This window comes from Danio aesculapii, chromosome 5 (genome assembly GCF_903798145.1).
Source record: "Danio aesculapii chromosome 5, fDanAes4.1, whole genome shotgun sequence".
In the NCBI taxonomy this organism is placed as follows: domain Eukaryota; kingdom Metazoa; phylum Chordata; class Actinopteri; order Cypriniformes; family Danionidae; genus Danio; species Danio aesculapii.
Genome location: NC_079439.1, coordinates 56,581,129 through 56,601,449, shown reverse-complemented (window position 1 = coordinate 56,601,449; position 20,321 = coordinate 56,581,129). Strand labels below are relative to the sequence as shown.

The 20,321-nt window shown below is 38.0% G+C and overlaps 1 protein-coding gene across 1 annotated transcript in view; it reads left to right on the top strand.

The window, feature by feature from the left end:
* ppef2a (protein phosphatase with EF-hand domain 2a) overlaps positions 1-16,885 on the top strand; it is a 62,438-nt gene extending 45,553 nt beyond the window's left edge. Inside the window, exons 16-18 of the mRNA XM_056458526.1 lie at positions 8,028-8,191; positions 16,239-16,326; positions 16,485-16,885. Of these exons, the coding sequence (XP_056314501.1) occupies positions 8,028-8,191; positions 16,239-16,326; positions 16,485-16,885 (653 nt within the window). The remainder of the gene's footprint in view (positions 1-8,027; positions 8,192-16,238; positions 16,327-16,484) is intronic.
* Positions 16,886-20,321: the final 3,436 nt, after the last annotated feature.

The window sequence follows — 20,321 nt, the reverse complement described above, 5'->3', positions numbered from 1 at the left end:
ACAGATCCTCAAAGGAAGAGAGGACACACACCCACACACACACAAAGTACAATCTGTTTCCTACTCAAGGCTGTGCCAAGTTCTCTCAGTCATCTTATTAAACTTGTTAATAACTGGTACAATCATTATTCAAAACTTTCAGCTTACATACAAAGGAATTTACTTTAAAACATAAAATGGCAAATAAGAGTCCAGGTCCACTCAAGAGGTCTCCATGACCTCTGACCTAGCTTGGCAAATCCTGAGGAAGCAAATCATTTTGCATACAAAAAAGCAATGACACATATTATTCCAGATTTACTCTGAAGAGGGATGATACTAAGGTCATCATACAATCTAGGCCCTTAAACACTCTACTTCATTAATAATCATGAAGACATAAGAAATTATACATGTTACTCTACCCTGGAGCGGACATCCATCAGAAAATCCACTCCAAATCTAGATATTTTTCATTATACTGGGATTAAACTTAAATAGCAATTTAAAGGCTTAACTAGGTTAATTACTCTAAATATGTGCAGATTATATTTATGGTTGTTTGTCTCCCCCTTGTGTTTCATAAGAGGTTACATAGAATGCCCTTAGGAAGTTACTGTATGTGTGGGACATGGAAATGGTTGTTGGTTGTAAAATAATAACAAAGAAGTATCAGTCTATTTGTTCATACACATCTACATGGTGTTAGAAGTAAGCCTGTACTGACAATAGCACAAGGACTTCGCTAGACTGAACCCCTCATATTTGACGAAATCACGGACAACTGGACAAAGTTTAAGTGTGAGTGGCACATATACAGTAATGCCGGTCTTTCAGAAGCAACTGCAAAAGTACAAGCGTACACTTTTCTCAACTTCACCGGTCCTGATGCTCAAGATAAATATGACACTTTCACTTTAAAAGGAGAGGGAAGATCCAAAGCATGCAAAGGTGTTGGTAAAGAAGTTTGAGGAGATTTGCTTGCCTTTAAAGGATGTAATTATGGACAGACATGCATTCAATACAACAAATCAGAAGCCGCATGAAACAGTTTAGTAGTACGGCACCACGTTAAAAACCCTTGCAAAAAAATGTGAGTTTGGAATGCTGCATGACGAACTGATAAGAGATTGATTAGTATGCGGCATTCACAACGACAATATTTGCACACAGCTGCTAAAAGCACCTACAACAGACCTGAAAAAGGTCCATCTCAGTCAGCACCCAACACCATACGCAGGGGAGGACAGACACATAGAATAAGTGAACTTTATGCACAGGTTGCATATGAATCAGCAGATGTCTTTTACTGTAAAGGTGTAGAGATGCCAGCTGATAGAGGAGAGATATTCACCATCCTGTTCACTTCCAACACACGGAAATCAACACGGGAGCCCGGTGCAATGTACTCTCCAAAGGTGCTCTCCAGCACATTGACCCAGGCGCTCATTTTGACCACAGCCATGTAGTCAACTTGTGGCTTATGGGGGTCAGATCATAAAGACTTTAGGTGTTACTAATGTAAACTTTACATGCGGGGCACTATAGTTCCATGTAGTTTTTAAGTGATGTAAAACCTATATTGGGCCTCAATGACAGTGTCAAATTAGGCTTTGTGCAACATGGCCAAAATGTGCATGCTCTCCAGCCTGGGGATCCTGAGCCTACAGAGTATAAGCATCTCTTTGACTGCAACACTATAGGCAAACTTCCTGTAATATATCACATGCACCTTGACCCCTCTGTGCACCCTACAATATGTGCTCCTAGACGAGTGCCTTTGGCAATGAAAGACAAAATAATCAAAGAACTAAACAGAATGACCAAACTGGGAGTCATAAAGCCAGTTCAAGAGCCCACTGAGTGGGTTTCTTCTATGGTAGCTGCATGCAAAAAAGATGGTGCCGTAAGACTGTGTATTGACCCTGTTTACCTCAACAAAGCTCTCCTCAGGCTGCATCATCCTATGAAAACAAAAGAACAGGTGTTCGCTGACATGCCAGGGGCCAAGGTGTTCAGCATCCTTGATGCAAAGTGTGGATTCTGGCAGGTGCCACTTAGGGATGAGTCATCGAGGCTTACCACTTTCATGACCTAGGTGGGCTGATATACCTTCCTCTGAATGCCCTATGGAATATCCACAGAAAGTAAAGTCTTCCAAAAGTGTATGGAGCAGCTTTTTGTGGAATCGTTGTTGATGATATTCGCGTTTGGGGCAGCACAACAGAGGAGCATGATCTGCGCCTTTGGCAGGTCATGGATAGAATTAGTGCTGTAAATCTTAAGCTGAAACCTGACAAGTGCCATTTCCGGGTGTCTGAGGTCTCGTATGTGGGTCATCTTCTAACTGACCAGGGCATAAAGCCTGCCCCCACTAAGACAGATGCAGTCAGCTCTATGCCAACCCCAGCTGATAAGCATGATGTTCAGAGTTCTTGAGAATGACTAATTATTTGTCAAAATTCTTCCTAGGCTATGGTGAAATCCCAGCACCCCTGTGCCAGCTCCTGCTTTAGGATGTGGAATGGAGCTGGCAGGAACACCACATGGCAGCATTCACCAAATTTAAAGAACTTCTGATGAGTCCTCCTTTACTCCAGTACTTTGATGTGCACCAGCCAGTGGTGTTGTCTGCACATGCCTCTCAGCATGGCCTGGGTGCTGTCTGCCTCCAGAACAACAAACCGATGAGCTTTGCCTCAAGAGCGATTACAGAGACTGAGTCACGCTACGCTCAGATTCGGAAGGAGCTGCTGGCCCTTGAAATTTCACTACTACATATATGGCTGCCCAGTAACAGTAGAAACATCTTATCAGTCTCTTATCACTATTCTAAAAAAGCTGCTACACTTAGCTTCTGCACCTTCAAAGGATGATGTTAAAGCTGCAGCGCTATAGCTTTCATGTAATTTACAAGAGAGGCAAAGAGCTATACCTGGCAGACACCCTCCACTGATTGGGCTGATACTACTGAAGACTATGATGTGATGACAGTGGTAACTCTCTCCTCAAGGAAAATTAAGAAACTGAGACAGGAAACACAGGCAGACCATCTACGTAGGCGCTTATCTGAAATTATTTCCATGGGCTGGCCTGATTCATCAAAGAAGCTGCCACATGACCTTATGCAGTTCTATGCCATAGGGGATGAACTCACAGTCGATAATGGCCTGCTGCTCCATGGTCAGTATTTTGTCATTCCCCACTTACTGCAATGCTATTGCAACAGACAGCTGCATCAAGGTCACCCAGGCCTAGAAGCAACAAAGCACAGGGCCAGAGAAACCATGTTTTGGCCTGGCATATACCAGAACATTGAGCAGGATGTCTTCAGGTGTGCTCTTTGTAATGCCCTCAGGCTACACCAAACAAAGGAGCCCCTTCAACTGCATGATATACCAGACTTGCCATTTTGCCACACATGGAGTTCCACAGCAGCTAATGACTGAAAACGCAACATATTTCACAAGAAGGGAGTTTAAAAAATTTGCCCACACGTGGGACTTCTGCCATGTCACCAGCAGCCCCCACTACCCTCAGTCAAATGGGCCAGCTGAGAGGGCTGTACACTTAGACAAACACTTGTTAGAAAAATGCACACGTGATGGAACAGATGTATATGCGGCCCAGCGTTTGCTTTCTTGGTGCACCAAGACCCTCATTCCTATGACCAAGGCAATATATGTGCCGAGAGTGGAAAAGCAGATCCAGGATACAGATAGACAGGGGATATGACAAATTGGGAACAGTAATAGGGACAGCTCTACAACCAAACAGCTTCCTTGTGACTGTATGCAGTTTACTAGTCTCATTGTTCTTATGTACTTTCATAGTAGGTAAAGCTAAGTGTCAGCTATGTTTTATATATATATATATATATATATATATATATATAGATAGATAGATAGATAGATAGATAGATAGATAGATAGATAGATAGATAGATAGATAGATAGATAGATAGATAGATAGATAGATAGATAGATAGATAGATAGAGAGATGTAGATTATATTTATGGTTGTTTGTCTCCTCCTTGTGTTTTTTTTAAAACATTTATTTGTGACTATTTTCTCAAGCTTTAACAAAACATTTTGTACAATCAAGGTTGTAATTTTTCCCCCCATTTTTTAACATTGGCGCTGAAATGAATTAGCAAACAATTACAATTAAAATACAATTACAACAGGAATAGACAAAAATATAGCAAAATTGAAAATATTATTAATAATAATAATAAATAAAAAGAATAAAATAAATATAATCATTTTTAAAAATTTAATAAAAAATAAACTTTAAAAATAATTTAAATAAATAATTACCTACAGTACATGATAATACAAATCAATAATCTGATACATTTATAGTGGTCTTTTTTTTCATATGAAACCAAACCATATTGGTAATCACAATTAAACCCGTTTGCACAGATTTCTTTATATAAATCAGGTAAAGGAGAGAGTCTTCCATTTTTCATATATATAAATATGAATATATATTTCATATATATATATATATATATATATATATATATATATATATATATATATATATAAATATGTGATCATAGGTTGCCATGTCTCATAAAATTTTTGGACAGATCCCTTCATTATATATTTAATTTTTTCTAATTTCAAATATTAAATGAGATCACACATCCATATTGAAGCTTTAGGTGAAGCTGCTGATTTCCACTCAAGTAGAGTTCTTTTCCTTGCTAACAAAGTAAAGAAGGCGATAAAAAATTTTATCTCTAAATTAAAGGCATCATTTAATGTTTTAAATATTTGTGCCCAATAGTCACTTAACTTTTGACAATACCAGAACATATGGAAAAAGTCTGCCTTGTCACTTTTATATCGATCACACACCTCATCAATAGAAAAATATATTTTTGAGAGTCTACATTTTGTGTAGTAGGCTTGATGAATAATTTTAAATTGTATGAGATTGAGGCATGTGCAGGAAGTGGATCTGTTTCCTATACTCAGAGCCTCTTCCCATATTTCATCAGGTATTTCAGTTCCAATGTCCTTTACCCACTCTCCTCTAATTCGGTCAATTAAAGCATCATTTGGAGACATAATAATCATGTATAATTCTGCAATTTGACCAGTTAAGAGCAGTAGGAGATTGAAGAATTTTATCCAGCATTGAAGCAGGCGGTAGGTCAGGAAAAGTTGAGCTCTGGGCTTGAACAAAGTGTCAGACTTGGAAATAACGAAATAGATTGGAATGTGGCAATTTAAATTTTTTGGAGAGGTCACTTAAATTAGTGAAGGTGTCTATATAGAAGTCCCAACATCTGGCCAAGCCTGCCTCCTGCCATTGAACATATGTGAAATCTAGTTTACCAGGAGGAAACAAGTGGTTATTACATAAAGGGTTTTGCATAGAAAAATCAGTCAGTTTATGCTTCTGTCTAAATTGGGACCATATCTTGAGTGTAGAGCATGCAACAGGGCTTGAAGAATAATTAGACGGAGAAAATAGTAATTTCATTGTTATTAATGAAGAAAGTGAATTACAAGTATTTGCTTTAGCTTTACACCAATCAACCTCTGGGGTATTATACCAACTAACAATTTTTTGGAGGTTAGCGGCCCAGTAGTAAGCGCTAAACCACCCTGGGATCTTTGGTCCCTATCATACACCCGGCGCAATGCGGCGCAAGGCACGACGCAATTGTTGTTTTCCAATTTTAGCTTGGCACAAGAGTCGTTTTTGACGTTTTGCGCCACGCTGTTTAAATGGCAAATGCATTTGCACTCATATGTGCGCCCATAGGCGTTCTGATCTAAAAAAGGAGGTGTGTTGAGGCGCATTGCTGGCACTTTGCTATTTTGAGGAACTTAAATAGACGGTTCAATAGACCAGATCAAAGCTGGTGTATTTTCCAGCGCAGAGCGCATTAGTTAGTTGTGTAGTTAGATATAGTTTTGAAACAAATCTTTGCACTAAATTAATTATTTATTGGCTAATGAATATCTGTGCGTACAACACGTTTCCCTATCCACAAGAGTGAAAGCGAAAGTAAACAATGAGGAGGCTCATCTCATTCTCGCGCTGTAGATGCTCTGTTTAACTGTTTTCTCTCTAGTGAAGCGTTCAGTTTTTCCACTTACAAAGTCTGCCATGTAAACAGCAAATGTGCTATGGCATGGCGCAACAGGCTCTTAAAGGGAATGGGAGATAAGACTCTGATTGGTTTATTCTCAAAACACACCTATAACTCATTAAAAGAAAAAGCTCAACCCTATAAGACCATGCGCCACGGCTCAAAGTGGATTTTTTCATCCTTAAAATAGCAAAAGTGGATTCTGACACGCCCTTAATGCGTTTGCGCCCTGCGCGTTGGACTTTGCGCATGCATAATCAAAATAGAGCCCTATGTGTTTCAAGAAGCTCCTTACAGGTTCTGGGGTTCTTCCCTTTCCATAAGAATGATAAAATAGGTTTTATTTATTTTATGGAAAAAAGCTTTTGGGAGAAAAACTGGAAGGGACTGAAATAAGTATAAGAATCAAGGTAAGATATTAATTTTATACAGTTCACTCTGCCTGCTAGGGATAATTGTAGTGTGTCCCATCTCTAAAGATCCGATTTAATTTTACTTAATAGTGGTAAGAAGTTTTTTGCATATAACCCTAAAAAACTGCGGGTAATATGAACTCCCAAATATTTAAATCCAGATTGAGAAACCTGAAATGGAAGGCATGTTACATTAATTTGTTAAGCAAGGGAATTGATTGGAAAGCATTCACTTTTAGAAAGATTTAGTTTATATCCTGAAAATCTACCAAAATTAGATAACTTTTCTACTATCTTTGGGACGTTTTCAACTGGATGTGAAATGTATCAACAGGTCATCTGCATATAAAGAGACGTTGTGTTCTGTCTCCATTCGATTAATTCCCTGGATAGACTGCGAGGATTTAAGCCTAATAGAAAATGGTTCGATTGCTAATGCAAAAAGAAGAGGGCTTAAAGGGCAGCCCTGTCTTGTTCGCCGAAACATTGGAAAGAATTGCGAATGTATTTTATGTGTGATAACAGATACTTTGGGATTAGAATATAGCAATTGAACCCAGGCTATCAACTTTGATCCAAAACCAATTTTTTTAAAACTGTAAATAAATAGTGCCACTCCACTCTATCAAATGCCCTCTCTGCATCCAGGGACACCACCACATCTGGGGCCTCCCTGGATGCAGGAGAATACAGAATACCAAGAAGTCTTCTCAAATTAGTAAATGAGTGGCGACCCCTTAATGAAGCCTGTTTGATCTGGTGATACAATTTCTGGTATGACGGTGTCAATTCTGGAGGCCAAGAATTGTGCAAGAATTTTAACATTGACATTTAGAAAAGGTATTGGCCTGTAGGAACTGCAGTCAATTGGATCTTTTCCTGGCTTCAGAAAAAAGTGTAATAAATGCTTCTGAAAGAGACTTTGGTAACTCTGAATTAATTAAAAAATTTTCAAACATTTTTAGAAGAAGTGGAGCTATTTTGGGGGCAAAAGCCTTATAAAATTCCACAGTATATCTGTCAGGGCAAGGGGTTTTGCCATTTTGCATAGCATTAACAGAATCTAAGATTTCTTGTAGATCAATTGGTTGTTCTAGCATTTCTTTGGATATTCTGGATATTCAGGGTATTTAAAAAAATAACCTGTTGATCCTAAAGAAATTAGGTGAACGAACTGGCAAAGAAAAGTTATCAAACATTGTTTACTTTACTAAGTCAGTTTAATGGTTAAGGGACTGATTCAAAAGGCCTAATGATGGAAGGTTTGTGAAGACATTTCATGCCCTCTTTTAGAAGTATTTTGTAGTATTTTTAAAATTCAAAAATCCTTTTTTTATATACATTTGTGGCTGCTGTGTTTTGTAATAAGTTTTGATACTCTTAAAATGCATGTATCTGGTATTTTTTTTTAAAATATATTTTAATGTATTTTTTGCCTATACCTGTCTGTGTGTGGTGAGGGGGCATAAATGTCAGAGCTTTTTATGATCCACAATTATTGAATGTATGACTTCAACAGGACTGATCACTTTGAGTGACTGGGCCAGAGCAGTTGAGCGTGTTCTTCACCTGGATCTGCCCTGGAGGATCCTCCATCCTCAGCTAGTGTCCTCCACCACCAACGGTATGGTGAATTACCATGGCTGGTTTTGTGATCTTGCGCTAAAAAAGCCCAACTCAGAGGTAAAGCACAGCACTTCATTTGAATATTTTCAGACTACATTTCAAGCCTCTGTATTAATATTGCAAAATTAATTAATTAAGTGACAAGAAAAATGTTGTAAACTTTGTACAGTTTGTTTTATTTTTGGTTTCAAGTACATAGTGTTTTGTTTTTATCACTTTCAACTGTAAATATATTTCGCACTTGTGAATAAAAACACTTTCAATTAGAAGTCCACGTCCAGGTGCAGTGAGCGCATAAACACTGAGCTTAAGTCCATCACTTCATAGCTCTGATTCAGCTTTACAATTCCGTCACAAGATAACAATCCTGTACACTGCGTGGACGAAGCATATCAAACTGAAAATCAGCCAAATTCAAAGAAGATCAAAGAAGATTCAAAATCTGACCCACAATTGCACAGCATATGCCCAGCTTAAACCAGAAAGTAGATGCCTCCTAAGTTAAAGAGGGCAGCAATGTGCATACATAGATACCAAGGAAGGTTGAATGTGAGAAGGCAGAACAGAATTAACACCAACATCAACATCAAGTGATACAGCGGTCTTTGCTTTGGCAAGCATGTTCCAATTATTTATTGTATGGAGTTCCAAAAGAAATGAGATCGGAGATAAGAGCATGAACTAGACCAAAAAGACCAGCAGTTCAAAATCCTCATTCACTAAATTAACCAAATATGAGTTGACATCATCTGCATGAATAGCAGTGTGTGTGGTACAACATTGCCCTAATTGCAGGAAAATAATGACATTGAACAGTATAGACTTAAATGCTGTGCTTTAAACACATCAGTGGATGAATTGCTAATTAAGTTATACCTCTGACTGAAACACTTGTTTATGAAATGGGCCCATTCCAAAAAAATATATTTAATGAAGACTTTAGTACTGAACAGTACACAACACAACACAACACAACACAACAGTTTGTAAACAAAGAAAAAATGTTTTGTCATAATAATGCCAAAACAGACCACAATAGTTCTCATTGTACATATCAATAGGTTTCACGAAGACACTGTGGGGAGCAAAATGTTTCTTTTGACCAGGAATATTCACTGATGTTAAAGACAAATTAATGCAAATCATGTAATAGCTATATTATATAGCTATGTTCAACTAGAAGTTATCCAAAACCCTGCAGTAGCACCATATACCCACTGTGTGTACACAGTTTAAAAGAATTGGTGTGGATATTGTTGGACACTGAAGGGCAATAGATTTATAGAAACAGAGCTCCAAACTTCTCCATTGACTTGGATGGACTATGTATGACTCCTATCAGCCACATTTAAAAATTTAAAAGTATGCTAGCAAAATTTGTCTCAGAGACACCAGGATACATGAGTGCCATATGTACTGTTTACATATCCGAAAGTCCTACAATCACTCACTGGATTCTCCTCTTTTGAACATTTGTTTACCCATCAAACGATAGACCGTTTTTCAGATTTTCACCAAATTTGACACCGATGTTCTTCAGACAATGCTGGCAAAAAGTTATGGAATTCATGCAGAAACGCGACACGGTTTTTCATTTACACCACCGACAAATGTGCTGGCACGATGTCAAAGATCCTCTGAGGCTGTAATTCTGCAATGTTTGAACATATTGACGCTGAACTTGAGATGTGTCATTGGCGCCTCACAATAACCACCACACATAAAATTGGCAACAGCGCCTCCTAGTGGTCGTGCATTATTAACCCTTAACTAACCATCAATAATGAATCTTCCAAAATGCCTAAAATTGACATCGAATTATTGCTTGGGTCATGCCGAGAACATTGATACCAAACATGTCATATTATGGCAAACTTCCTGTCCGCCATATTGATTTTATTCAAAAAAGTTTTTTTGCGAACTCCTCCTCGACCATTCATTCAATTTTCACCAAATTTGACTCCGATCATCTTCAGACCATGCTGACCAAAAGTTGTTGTTTACGGCATCAACAAATGTGTTAGCACGATGTCAATGTGCATCTGAGGCTGCGACAATATTTATACATATTGACACTGATCTTTTGGTAGGTCTTGGCAACTCACAATGACCCCAACACATAAATTTGGTAACAGCGCCACCTAGTGGTCTCAAGTTATAAACCATTCACTAACCATCAATAACAATTTATAAATTTGATTCAAATGATTCATAAATTCAAAACTTTAGTCTGCATATGTTTATTGTCATAAAAAAAATCTCAACTTATTTCTTGGGTCATGCTGAGAACATTGATACCAAATATGCCATATGGGAGTGGGGAGGGGGGGTTGTATTTCAGAGTGTTGTTAAGTAGTCAACAAAGACATCAATAACCTAAAAAAATAAAAAATTAAGGTATTTTAGAGTAACAGGAGGGTTAACAAATTACACTAGGCAAAAATTTTCAATTTAAAACGATTTTCTAATGATATATGATGTAATATATTTCTATTTATAAAACAAATATTTGGCATATTTCTTTATTTACTAATGTTTACGAAATATTTTGGTACGTCAAAAAGTGTGGTTTTGATGACCATCCAACAAGCTAATTCAGCTAAAAATTGTGCTTAAAATGTCACTTAATTTCAGTATGTAAATCTCAAAATTAAATAGAAAATTAGGTGAAAACCTGCAAAAAAAGTTAACTTTTTAAGAAAAAAGAACCACCCAAATCACCAGGCTGGCTACAGGCCTGTTATTAATTAAATATATATAGTATTTGGGCTATATGGTAATTAGTCTAATACAATACTCAATAAAAGTTTTATTCCTCCTACAGGCTATGCAGTGGAGCATAATATTACACAAATCAGCAGATACTTTTCTGTTATGTGCCACTTTCTCTACATTCAGGACCGAGAGCTGTCCATCAAAACTCACTAGCCAATTAGAGATAACTGCTGTTAAGCCCTTCCCCATGAAAGTTCAAACAAAATATTTGAAAGTGAAAACTAAATAACTAGCAACACATTCAAAACTGTTTTTGGTGGAAGTGAAGCTATACAAACAAAGGGAAGTAAACAAAAACTTTTATTTTTCTCATAATCAACATATATTTCTCATGTTCAATGTATATTTTTGTTCATTTTCTCAAAAGTTTTGTTCAATTTATTTTGGCACAAAAATAATTCCAAAATATTTGGAGTCGTAAAGCTGATTTACATTTTCACCTGTGTCTGCAGCACGAGCCTTTGATAACTGCATGTGCACAGCTGCGAGTTGTGAATGCTTTCGACATGTTTACTATAATTTGCAACAACAGGGGACATCTCAAAATAACTGTCATCATGAAGTCAGCTTGTAGAGTTTATTCATTCATTCATTTTCCTTCAGTTTAGTCCCTTATTTATCAATGGTTGCCACAGCAGAACGAACTGGCAACTATTCTAGAATATTTTTTATGCAGTGGTTGCCCTTCCTGTCGCAATCCATTACTGGGAAACACCAATAAACACTCTCACACTCTCACACAGCTGTTCACCATTAGGCGATGGAAAAATATCCCTACGTGAATCTTCTCTCTCCCCTCAAATATTAATAGAAACTTACCTTATTCATTCTCCCTTGTGCCATCGTTGATGTCATCCTGGGCACCAGGATGATGGCATTTTCGCTGTGTGCACCCAGATAAACTCTCAATTTCAAACCAGCATTTAGGTGACTAGGGCAAGGTGGAATGAACAGACCAGGTAACAACTGAGAAGGAACAATCCCAGGAAGATCCAACAAGACAGTGAGAGGTTTTAAATAAGCTTCTTAAATAAGTTAAATTCAATTCACTTTATTTCTATAGCGCTTTTACAATGTAGATTGTGTCAAAGCAGCTTCACATAGAAGATCATAGTAAATTAAAACAGTGTAGTTCAGTTTTCAGTGTTTAAGTTAAGTTCAGTTTAGCTCAGTTCAGTGTGGTTTAATATTCACTACTGAGAGTCCAAACACTGAAGAGCAAATCCATCGATGCTCAGCTCTACAGATCCCGAACCATGCAAGCCAGTGGCGACAGAAGTGAAGAAAAAACTTCACCAATTGGCGAAAGTGAAGAATTAAAAAAACCTCGAGAGAAACCAGGCTTAGTTGGGCACGACCATTTTTCCTCTGGCCACAAGTCTTGTGCAGAGCTGCAGTCTAGGCACTGGAGGCTGGAAGCTGGACCTCAGCGAAGACTCATATGTCCCTGGAGCGTCGCAGGAATCAGTCTCATGCTCTCCACACCTCCATGACCACCACAGCAGCTGCTCAGGATACGGCCTGGTCCAGGATATAGAAACCTTGGGATCATCTCGTCGCTGGTCTTGGATCGAATCAGTGGCGCTGCATAGTCTGAGGGCCTCGGGATGAGTATGTCACGGTACGTTGAAAAGACGTTACAAAAAGGTGGGATCCAAGTTCATTTATTGAATAAAAAATTGTGCAGACAACAGAAAAACAACAGGACATCCAAAAATCTAAGTATCAAAAGAACAGTAATAAACAAAACAAGAAACCAAGGCAAGGTATGGGAACACAGCACAGCACACGACTCAGTAACAACAAAAGGGTGCAGGGTGTATAAATAATCCAAACAATCAATAGTGACAGGATTCAGCTTCGTGCGTGATCAGTGGAAGTGAAACCTGGTGTATGTGTAGTGGAATGTAGGGATTTGTAGTTCATTACTAAATTGTAGTTCACCAGCGCTCTCTGCAGTACTTGATTGTGGTGAACATGACAGTACCCCCCTCCTAAGGAGCGGATTCCAGACGCTCCAAGATAATCCCAGAGGGAGGTGAGGTGGAGGCGGAACAGGGGTAGGCTTTGGAGGGTCGGAAACTTGTAAATATAAAACTGGAAAATAACACTGAAGGAGCAACAACAGGAGTTGCAGAAACACTGGAGCATGGATCTGCGGGGGACCTGGAGCATGGAACTCAGGTGGATTTGGAGCATGAAGCTGCGGAGGACCTGGAGCATGGAAATCAGGCAGATCTGGAGCATGGAGCTGTGGAGGACCTGGAGCATGGAACTCGGGTAGATCTGGAACATGGAGTTAAGGAGGACCTGGAGCATGGAGCTGCGGAGGGCCTGGGGCATGGAGCTGCGGAGGGTCTGGGACATGGAGCTGCGGAGGACCTGGGGCATGGAGCTGCGGAGGGATTGGTTTAGCAGGTACTGGTGGCTCAGACAACCCCAGTGGGTCAGGAGGTTCTGGTTAGGAAGCACTTGCAGTTCAGACAACCACCTTGGGTCCATTGGCTTAGGATTAAGAGGGGCTGGTGGTTCAGACAACCCAAGTGGGTCAGGATGCACTGGCAGTTCAGACAACCACAATGAGTCAGGGGGCTCTAGATCAGTAGTCACTGGCGGTTCAGGTAGCACCAGTGGGTTAGGAGGCTCTGGATCAGGAGGCATTGGCGGTTCAGATAACCCCAGTGGTTCAGGAGGCTTAGGGTCAGAAGGCCTGGAGTAATCAGATAGCTCTGGCAGCACTGGGAGGTCACACAGCCATTCAAGAAACTCAAGTGGTGGCTCCAGCCTTTCGTGGGACTCAGATGGTGGTTCCGGACTTCAGGTGGTGGCTCTGACAGCACTGGGAAGTCACACGGCTCTGGCAGCCATTCATGTGACCCAGGTGGCAGCTCCGGCCTTTCGTGGGACTCAGGTGGCAGCTCTGGCCTTTCTTGGGACTCAGTTCTGGGAAGTCACACGACTCTGGCAGCACTGGGAAGTCACACAGCACTAGCAGCACTGGGAAGTCACACGGCTCTAGCAGCACTGGGAAGTCACATGGCTCTGGCAACCATTCATGTAACTCAGGTGGCGGCTCTGGCCTTTCTTGGGACTCAGGTGGCATGCTCTCCCTATGTACGCGTGGGTTTCCTCCGGGTGCTCCGGTTTCCCCCACAAGTACAAAGACATGTGGTAAAGGTGAATTGGGTAAGCTTAATTGACCGTAGTGTATGTTTGTGAATGAGTGTGTATGGATGATTCCCAGTGATGGGTTGCAGCTGGAAGGGCATCTGCTGCTTAAAACACATGCTGGATAAGTTGGCAGTTCATTCGACTGTGGCAACCCCTGATTAATAAATGGACTAAGCCGAAAAGAAAATGAATGAATGAATGAGATTTAGAACTGTTAAAAACTTTCAAGAATCATTTCTTTGAAATTATCATTGTAGCCACTAGATGCAGCTAAAGACCACTCATTAGTTACTGATAGATCTAGTTTATAGTAAAAACACTGCTATTGCATTTAAAATCAGACTTAGTCCAAGCTTATCATTCAAACTATAAATCTCTATATATTTTTTTAACTTAAGGCATTATAATAATTACACTGAAAGCTTATTATCATGTATATACATTTCAAAAGAAAACCTAGTAGTAAACATTTTGTTTTATTCAGGTCAAATTTCTACATGTGGCCCAATGACTAATGACTATTATTGATATAATAGTTTAACCATAACATATTTTACCTGTGTGTCAACATTATGTCCATTGAGTATGTGTTTAAATGTCAGCCATAAATTCTGGCTTGTCAAAGACTTAACTAGCATTAAAAGTCCTTATATGCTTGAACCCCTATAATGCGGCTTGCAGCTTTAATTTTCTAAATGGAAGATGTTAGTTGATTTGCTGGCTGAATACATCAAATCGCACTAAATATTTTGTGTTTTCTGACTGCATAATATCATTCCACCTGGTGAAGGCATTTTACGGCAGCAGATTTTCTTGACAAATTACGCCAGAATCATAGTAGTTCCTATTAATAGTTCCTATTAATATTGACCTAGAAAACATAACATTTTCATTTCCATTTTTTTCCATCTTATTACATGGTGCAAATACAGAGGCCCCAAGGTTTAAATAGTAAAATTATTAAAACTCTGTAAGAAAAATGAGGACTGCATAGAAATCATATTCAGCATAGCAGTCTCAAAGTTACACTGCAGTACTCTGGTTTCATCGGAGTCAGAATGAACCACAAACATTCTTAGACTTAAACTTTTATACTGATTTAGATGTTGCCTTTAGACTTGCCTATTGATGTTAATGAATTTGCTCCTTGGCTGTTGACACAACTGTTCTCCCTATCTCTCTATGTCAATGCAGTTTAAACACCATTGATGAGATGTTCTCTGTGCACCACACCCATGACCATTCTACAATACAATTTGGTTGAGATGTAGTTACCTCAAACAATGCAGAGACAACAAACTGTTGACTTCTCTTTTCTCTTATAAGTCAGCCTTTTTGGAAAATGAGCATCAATTCACCATTTAGAGTGGAAGTTAGGTCGAGGCAGACTCATTTTCTACAACTCTTTTTTAGTTTTATTGAGTGAAATGCTAATGGTCAATTCCAATGAATCCATGTGTCAAATTAATATGCTAAGCTATAATGATCAGCTGCATTCTTTGGCTTGTAAAATGAGCCTTTTTCAAAAAATAAATAAATAAATAAATAATAATAATAATGGTGGTATTGCTTTAAAGCAGTTTTTGTCCAAACCATCACCTCATATTTCTATTTTAGAAACTAATTCTAAATCCTATTTCTTGCAACTGAACAGCAGCATAAACTACTTAGGTAAAATAACCTCAGGTACTGATTATGTGCCTTTTTTCATTGCTAAATGCTACCAATGTGAGTTTGAATATCATTTTATGTCACATTTATGCCCACGCTGAATGCAGCAGCAGAGTTTAACTCAGATCTTGAAAATATAATAAACAATTTTGAAAATGAATGTCAGAATTGTGACTGTGCAAACCAATAAATATCAGTCACTCAGCTTGAACATTTAATAATGTTTAAGAGGTATGTATTATTAAGGTAAGTAATATGAATTAAGGCGAGTAATAAGAGAAATGCATAATTTTACAGTTTGTTTTATTTTTTGGTTTTATGTACACAGTGTTTTGTTTAGTGTTTATCACTGTTATATGTATATATTGCAACTTGCAAATAAAATCAAATTCTTTTGGAAGCCCATTTTCTAGTCACATTATTCAAACAACGAACAGTATCTTAACAGATACTCTGCAGAAACCATTGTCCTCTGTTCTTATTACAGGTCATTGAGCAGTCAATGTTGGAGACACTATATAGACATCGATCCACACTGGAGACCATTTTCAGAATAGTAGACACAGATAATTCAGGTAAGAAAAAATATATGCATGAAATAATCAACTTGAAATTTTACCCTATACAGTATATCTTCTAAATGCATGTTATAGATCTTGCAGACAACAGACATAACATAGTTTGATGTCTTTTCGTATTGCAATCCTAAGGCCTTCATATCTGTGTCTGTCAGGTCTCATATCTTTTGAGGATTTTCGTCAGACATTGAAACTCTTCAGTGCCTATCTGAAAATGGAGATCTCTGATGAGGTCATTAATGAGCTGGTTGTCAGTATGGACACAAATAATGATGGTAGCATTGACATCGATGAATTCATGGAGGCTTTTCGGCTGGTGGATAAAAGTAGACTTGAGAGGGGTAAAAGTCTACTACAGTTAAGGCATGACATTCAGAGACTTCCTCGGGAGGAAGAAAGCTCTCAGATCGCTGACTCTAAATGTCCACAGACTTCACAAATTCCTGCAGATTCTGCATGCTCACAGACTTTACATTCTCCAGCTTTACAGACTGCAGATTGTCAATCTTCACAGACCGATGATCTCTGCCACATTTCTGTTGATGTTCCACCATAATAATTGTTGACTGTTGTTCATCATTGCATGTTTTTGTGTTCATTCAGTGATTGCTAAACATATACTGTTTCAACAACTTTGCTGTTTAGTCGTAACTAGCAAGCCACTACCTGAAGAGACACTAAGAAAATGCTATGTAGGTCTAATCAATAGTCAATTTGTGTTTTAAATCTTAATACATTCTTTGTAACGTATGACAGTACTTCAGTATCTTGATTTGTTGATGTGATAAACCTCAACTTAATTTCCTCAAAATTCACCACAATAGCATGTATACATACAGTATATTAGTTCAAGAAGAGCCCAAGTTTGTTTGCATGGACATGGTTTGAAAATTATGATATCTGGACAGTTTTTTATTTATTTATTTTTATTTTGCTATTTTAATATCTACAAATATGTATAGTTTTGTTTCATGCTGCAATAACTTAATAATTTTGGTGTAACAATTTTCATTAAGATTTGGAGTGTGAATGAAAAATGACAACTTATGCTGTACATGATTTGCCCAAATGTTTAATGAATGTTAATGAATTCTATGAATCCTTGACAGTGTTTTAATTTCTGTTGTTCCACCTACAGATATGTTGGATAAGGGTTACAATTTCATTAGTATTTCGTTTGACACAGTTTTATATACATAATATGATGATTAATTTAATTAATCTTTATTTCTTTAGTGTTTTTACAATGTAAATTGTGTCAAAGCAGCTTAACATGGAAGTTCTAGTAAATTAAAACTGTCAGTCCAGTTTTTAATTTAATTTCAGTTTAGTTCAGTTCAAGTGTGGTTTAATTTTCACTGCTAAAAGTCCAAACACTGAAGAGAAAATCCATCAATGCGCAGCTCAAGTCATAAACCAGGCAAGCCAGTGGTGACAGTGGCGAGGAACAAACTTCACCAATTGACGAAAGTGAAGTAAAAAAACCTTGAGGGAAACCAGGCTCAGTTGGGCACGACCATTTCTTTGCACTCTAGCAGCTGCTATTTGAACTAGCTTAAGTTTGTTAATTAGGCCAACAGGGCAACCGCCTAGTAATGCATTACAATGGTCTAACCGAGAGGTCATGAAGGCATGAATAAGCTTTTCTGCATCAGACAATGATAGCATATGTCAAAGTTTGGCAACATTTTTAAGATAAGTAATGCAGTTTTACAGAAGCTTGAAATATGGCCTTCAAATGACAGGTTGCTATCAAAAATCTATTTTTTTTTTTGACAAGATGAGGACTGAACTAAGAATCTAAGAAAGGGTTAGACAGTGTTCTAGGTTTTTACATGTGAGGTTTTTGGATCCAATAAGCAAGACTTCAGTTTTATCTGAACTAAGAATGCATCAAGGTTTAGGCAGTGTTCTAGGTTTTTGCATGTGAGGTCTAAAAAGCAAGACCTATTATTACTCATGCAATTTTTAATATCAGCTATACAATGTTAATGTCGTTAATTCATACAAACGATCAGGTTGAGAGGAGATACAAAGTTGTGTATCATCAGCATAACAGTGGAAGCTAACTCCATGTTTTTTTGCCTAGTGGTAGCATATATAATGTGAAAAGTAAGGGACCAAGAACTGAACCTTGTGGTACCCTACAATGTACTTTTGATCTGTATGACGTCTGTTCATTAACTGATACAATTTGATAACATTCAGATAGATAAGACCTGAACCAGGCCAATGCAGTTACTGTAATACCAACTCCACCAACTCATCCAGCATTTGATTTACGCAGTGGATGCCCTTCCAGCCACAACCCATCACTGGGAAACGCATACACACATTCTCACACACACACATACACTACAGACAATTTAGCCTACCCAATTCACCTGTACTGGATGTCTTTGGACTGTGGGGAAAACCCGTAGGAAACCAACGCGAACGCAGGGAGAACATGCAAACTCCACACAGAAACGCCAACTGAGCCGAGGCTCGAACCAGTAACCTAGCGACCTTCTTGCTGTGAGGCAACAGCACTACCTAATGCACCACTGCTTCGCCCAGTTACTGTAATACCAACATTATTTTAAAGCCTATCAAGGAGTATATTTTGATTGATTGTATCAAATGCAGCACTGAGGTCCAAAAACACTAATAGAGAAATGCAACCACGATCGGACGACAGGAGTGCTGTTTCTGTGCTATAAAATGCTCTAAATCCAGATTGAAAAATTTCATAAGTATTGTTTCTCTGTAGGAAGCAACATAGTTGAGCAGATGCGACTTTTTCTAGTATCTTTGATAGAAAAGGCAGGTTTGAAATGGGTCTAATTTTCAAATTCTTTGGGATCAAGCTGTGTTTTTTAATAAGTGGCTTAATGACTTAAAAGTTTTAGGAACATATCTTAAAAGTAGAGATGAATTTAAAACGTTAAGCACAGGTTCAGAAACTTTTTAAAACAATTGTTTTAATAATTTGGTCAGTAAAGGATCTAGCATAGATGTTGTTGATTTGGACGAATTTATCAACAAAATGTTTAAACAGTTCTTCCTCACCTACTGCTAAAAAAGTTTGAAGTCGATCCATTAACAGTCTACAGTGCACTAAATGGGATGATGCTGTAGGAGGCAGATTGATGGTGCTTATGTTATCCCTGATATCATCAATCTTGCATGTAAAAAAGTTCCTAAAGTCATTACTGCTGTGTTGAGAAATGCATGTTGATGTTTTATTTTTAGTTAGATTGGCTACTGTGTTAAACAGGACCATAGGATTGTGTTTATTTTCTTCTATTAAACTTGAAAAAAAAGCAGATCTGGCAAACTTTAAAGCTTTTCTAAAGTTAAGTATACTTTCTTTTCCAGGCCAGACGAAAAACCTCTAGTTTTGATTTCTTCCATCTACCTTTCATTTTACGGGCAGCTTTCTTTAAAGCATGTGTGTGCTCACTGTGCCATGGTGTCAGATTTTTTTCCTAATCTTTTTTAAGTGTAACGGAGCAACTATGTCTAAAGTGCTAGAAAGGACAGAATCAATAGTTTTAGTTGCAGTGTCAAGCTCTACTAGGCTGCCTGGAATCAGGTACCATATTTATAAATAGAAGATGATTTTGTAGACCCATCAATGCACAATAAACAAGAAATTAAATAGTGATCTGAACTGTCATCACTCTGCTGCACAACTTCATCATTATCAATTGATATTATGTGATAATATTAGATCTAGAGTATGATTATGCTGATGAGTAGGCCTTGAGACATGCTGTTTTACTCCAACAGAGGCTAGTATTTCTAAGAAGGCCAGAATTAAAGCATCCTTTTCATTATCTATTTAAATATTAAAATCACCAACAATTAAAATTTTATCTGTGGCCAGAACTATTTCTGATAAGAAATCGTAATTGTCAGTATAGTAATTATACTAAAGCATAATTTAGTAAATTGTAATTGTCTATATACACCTGCCAATATAAATTTAGATTGAAATTTATTGTTTA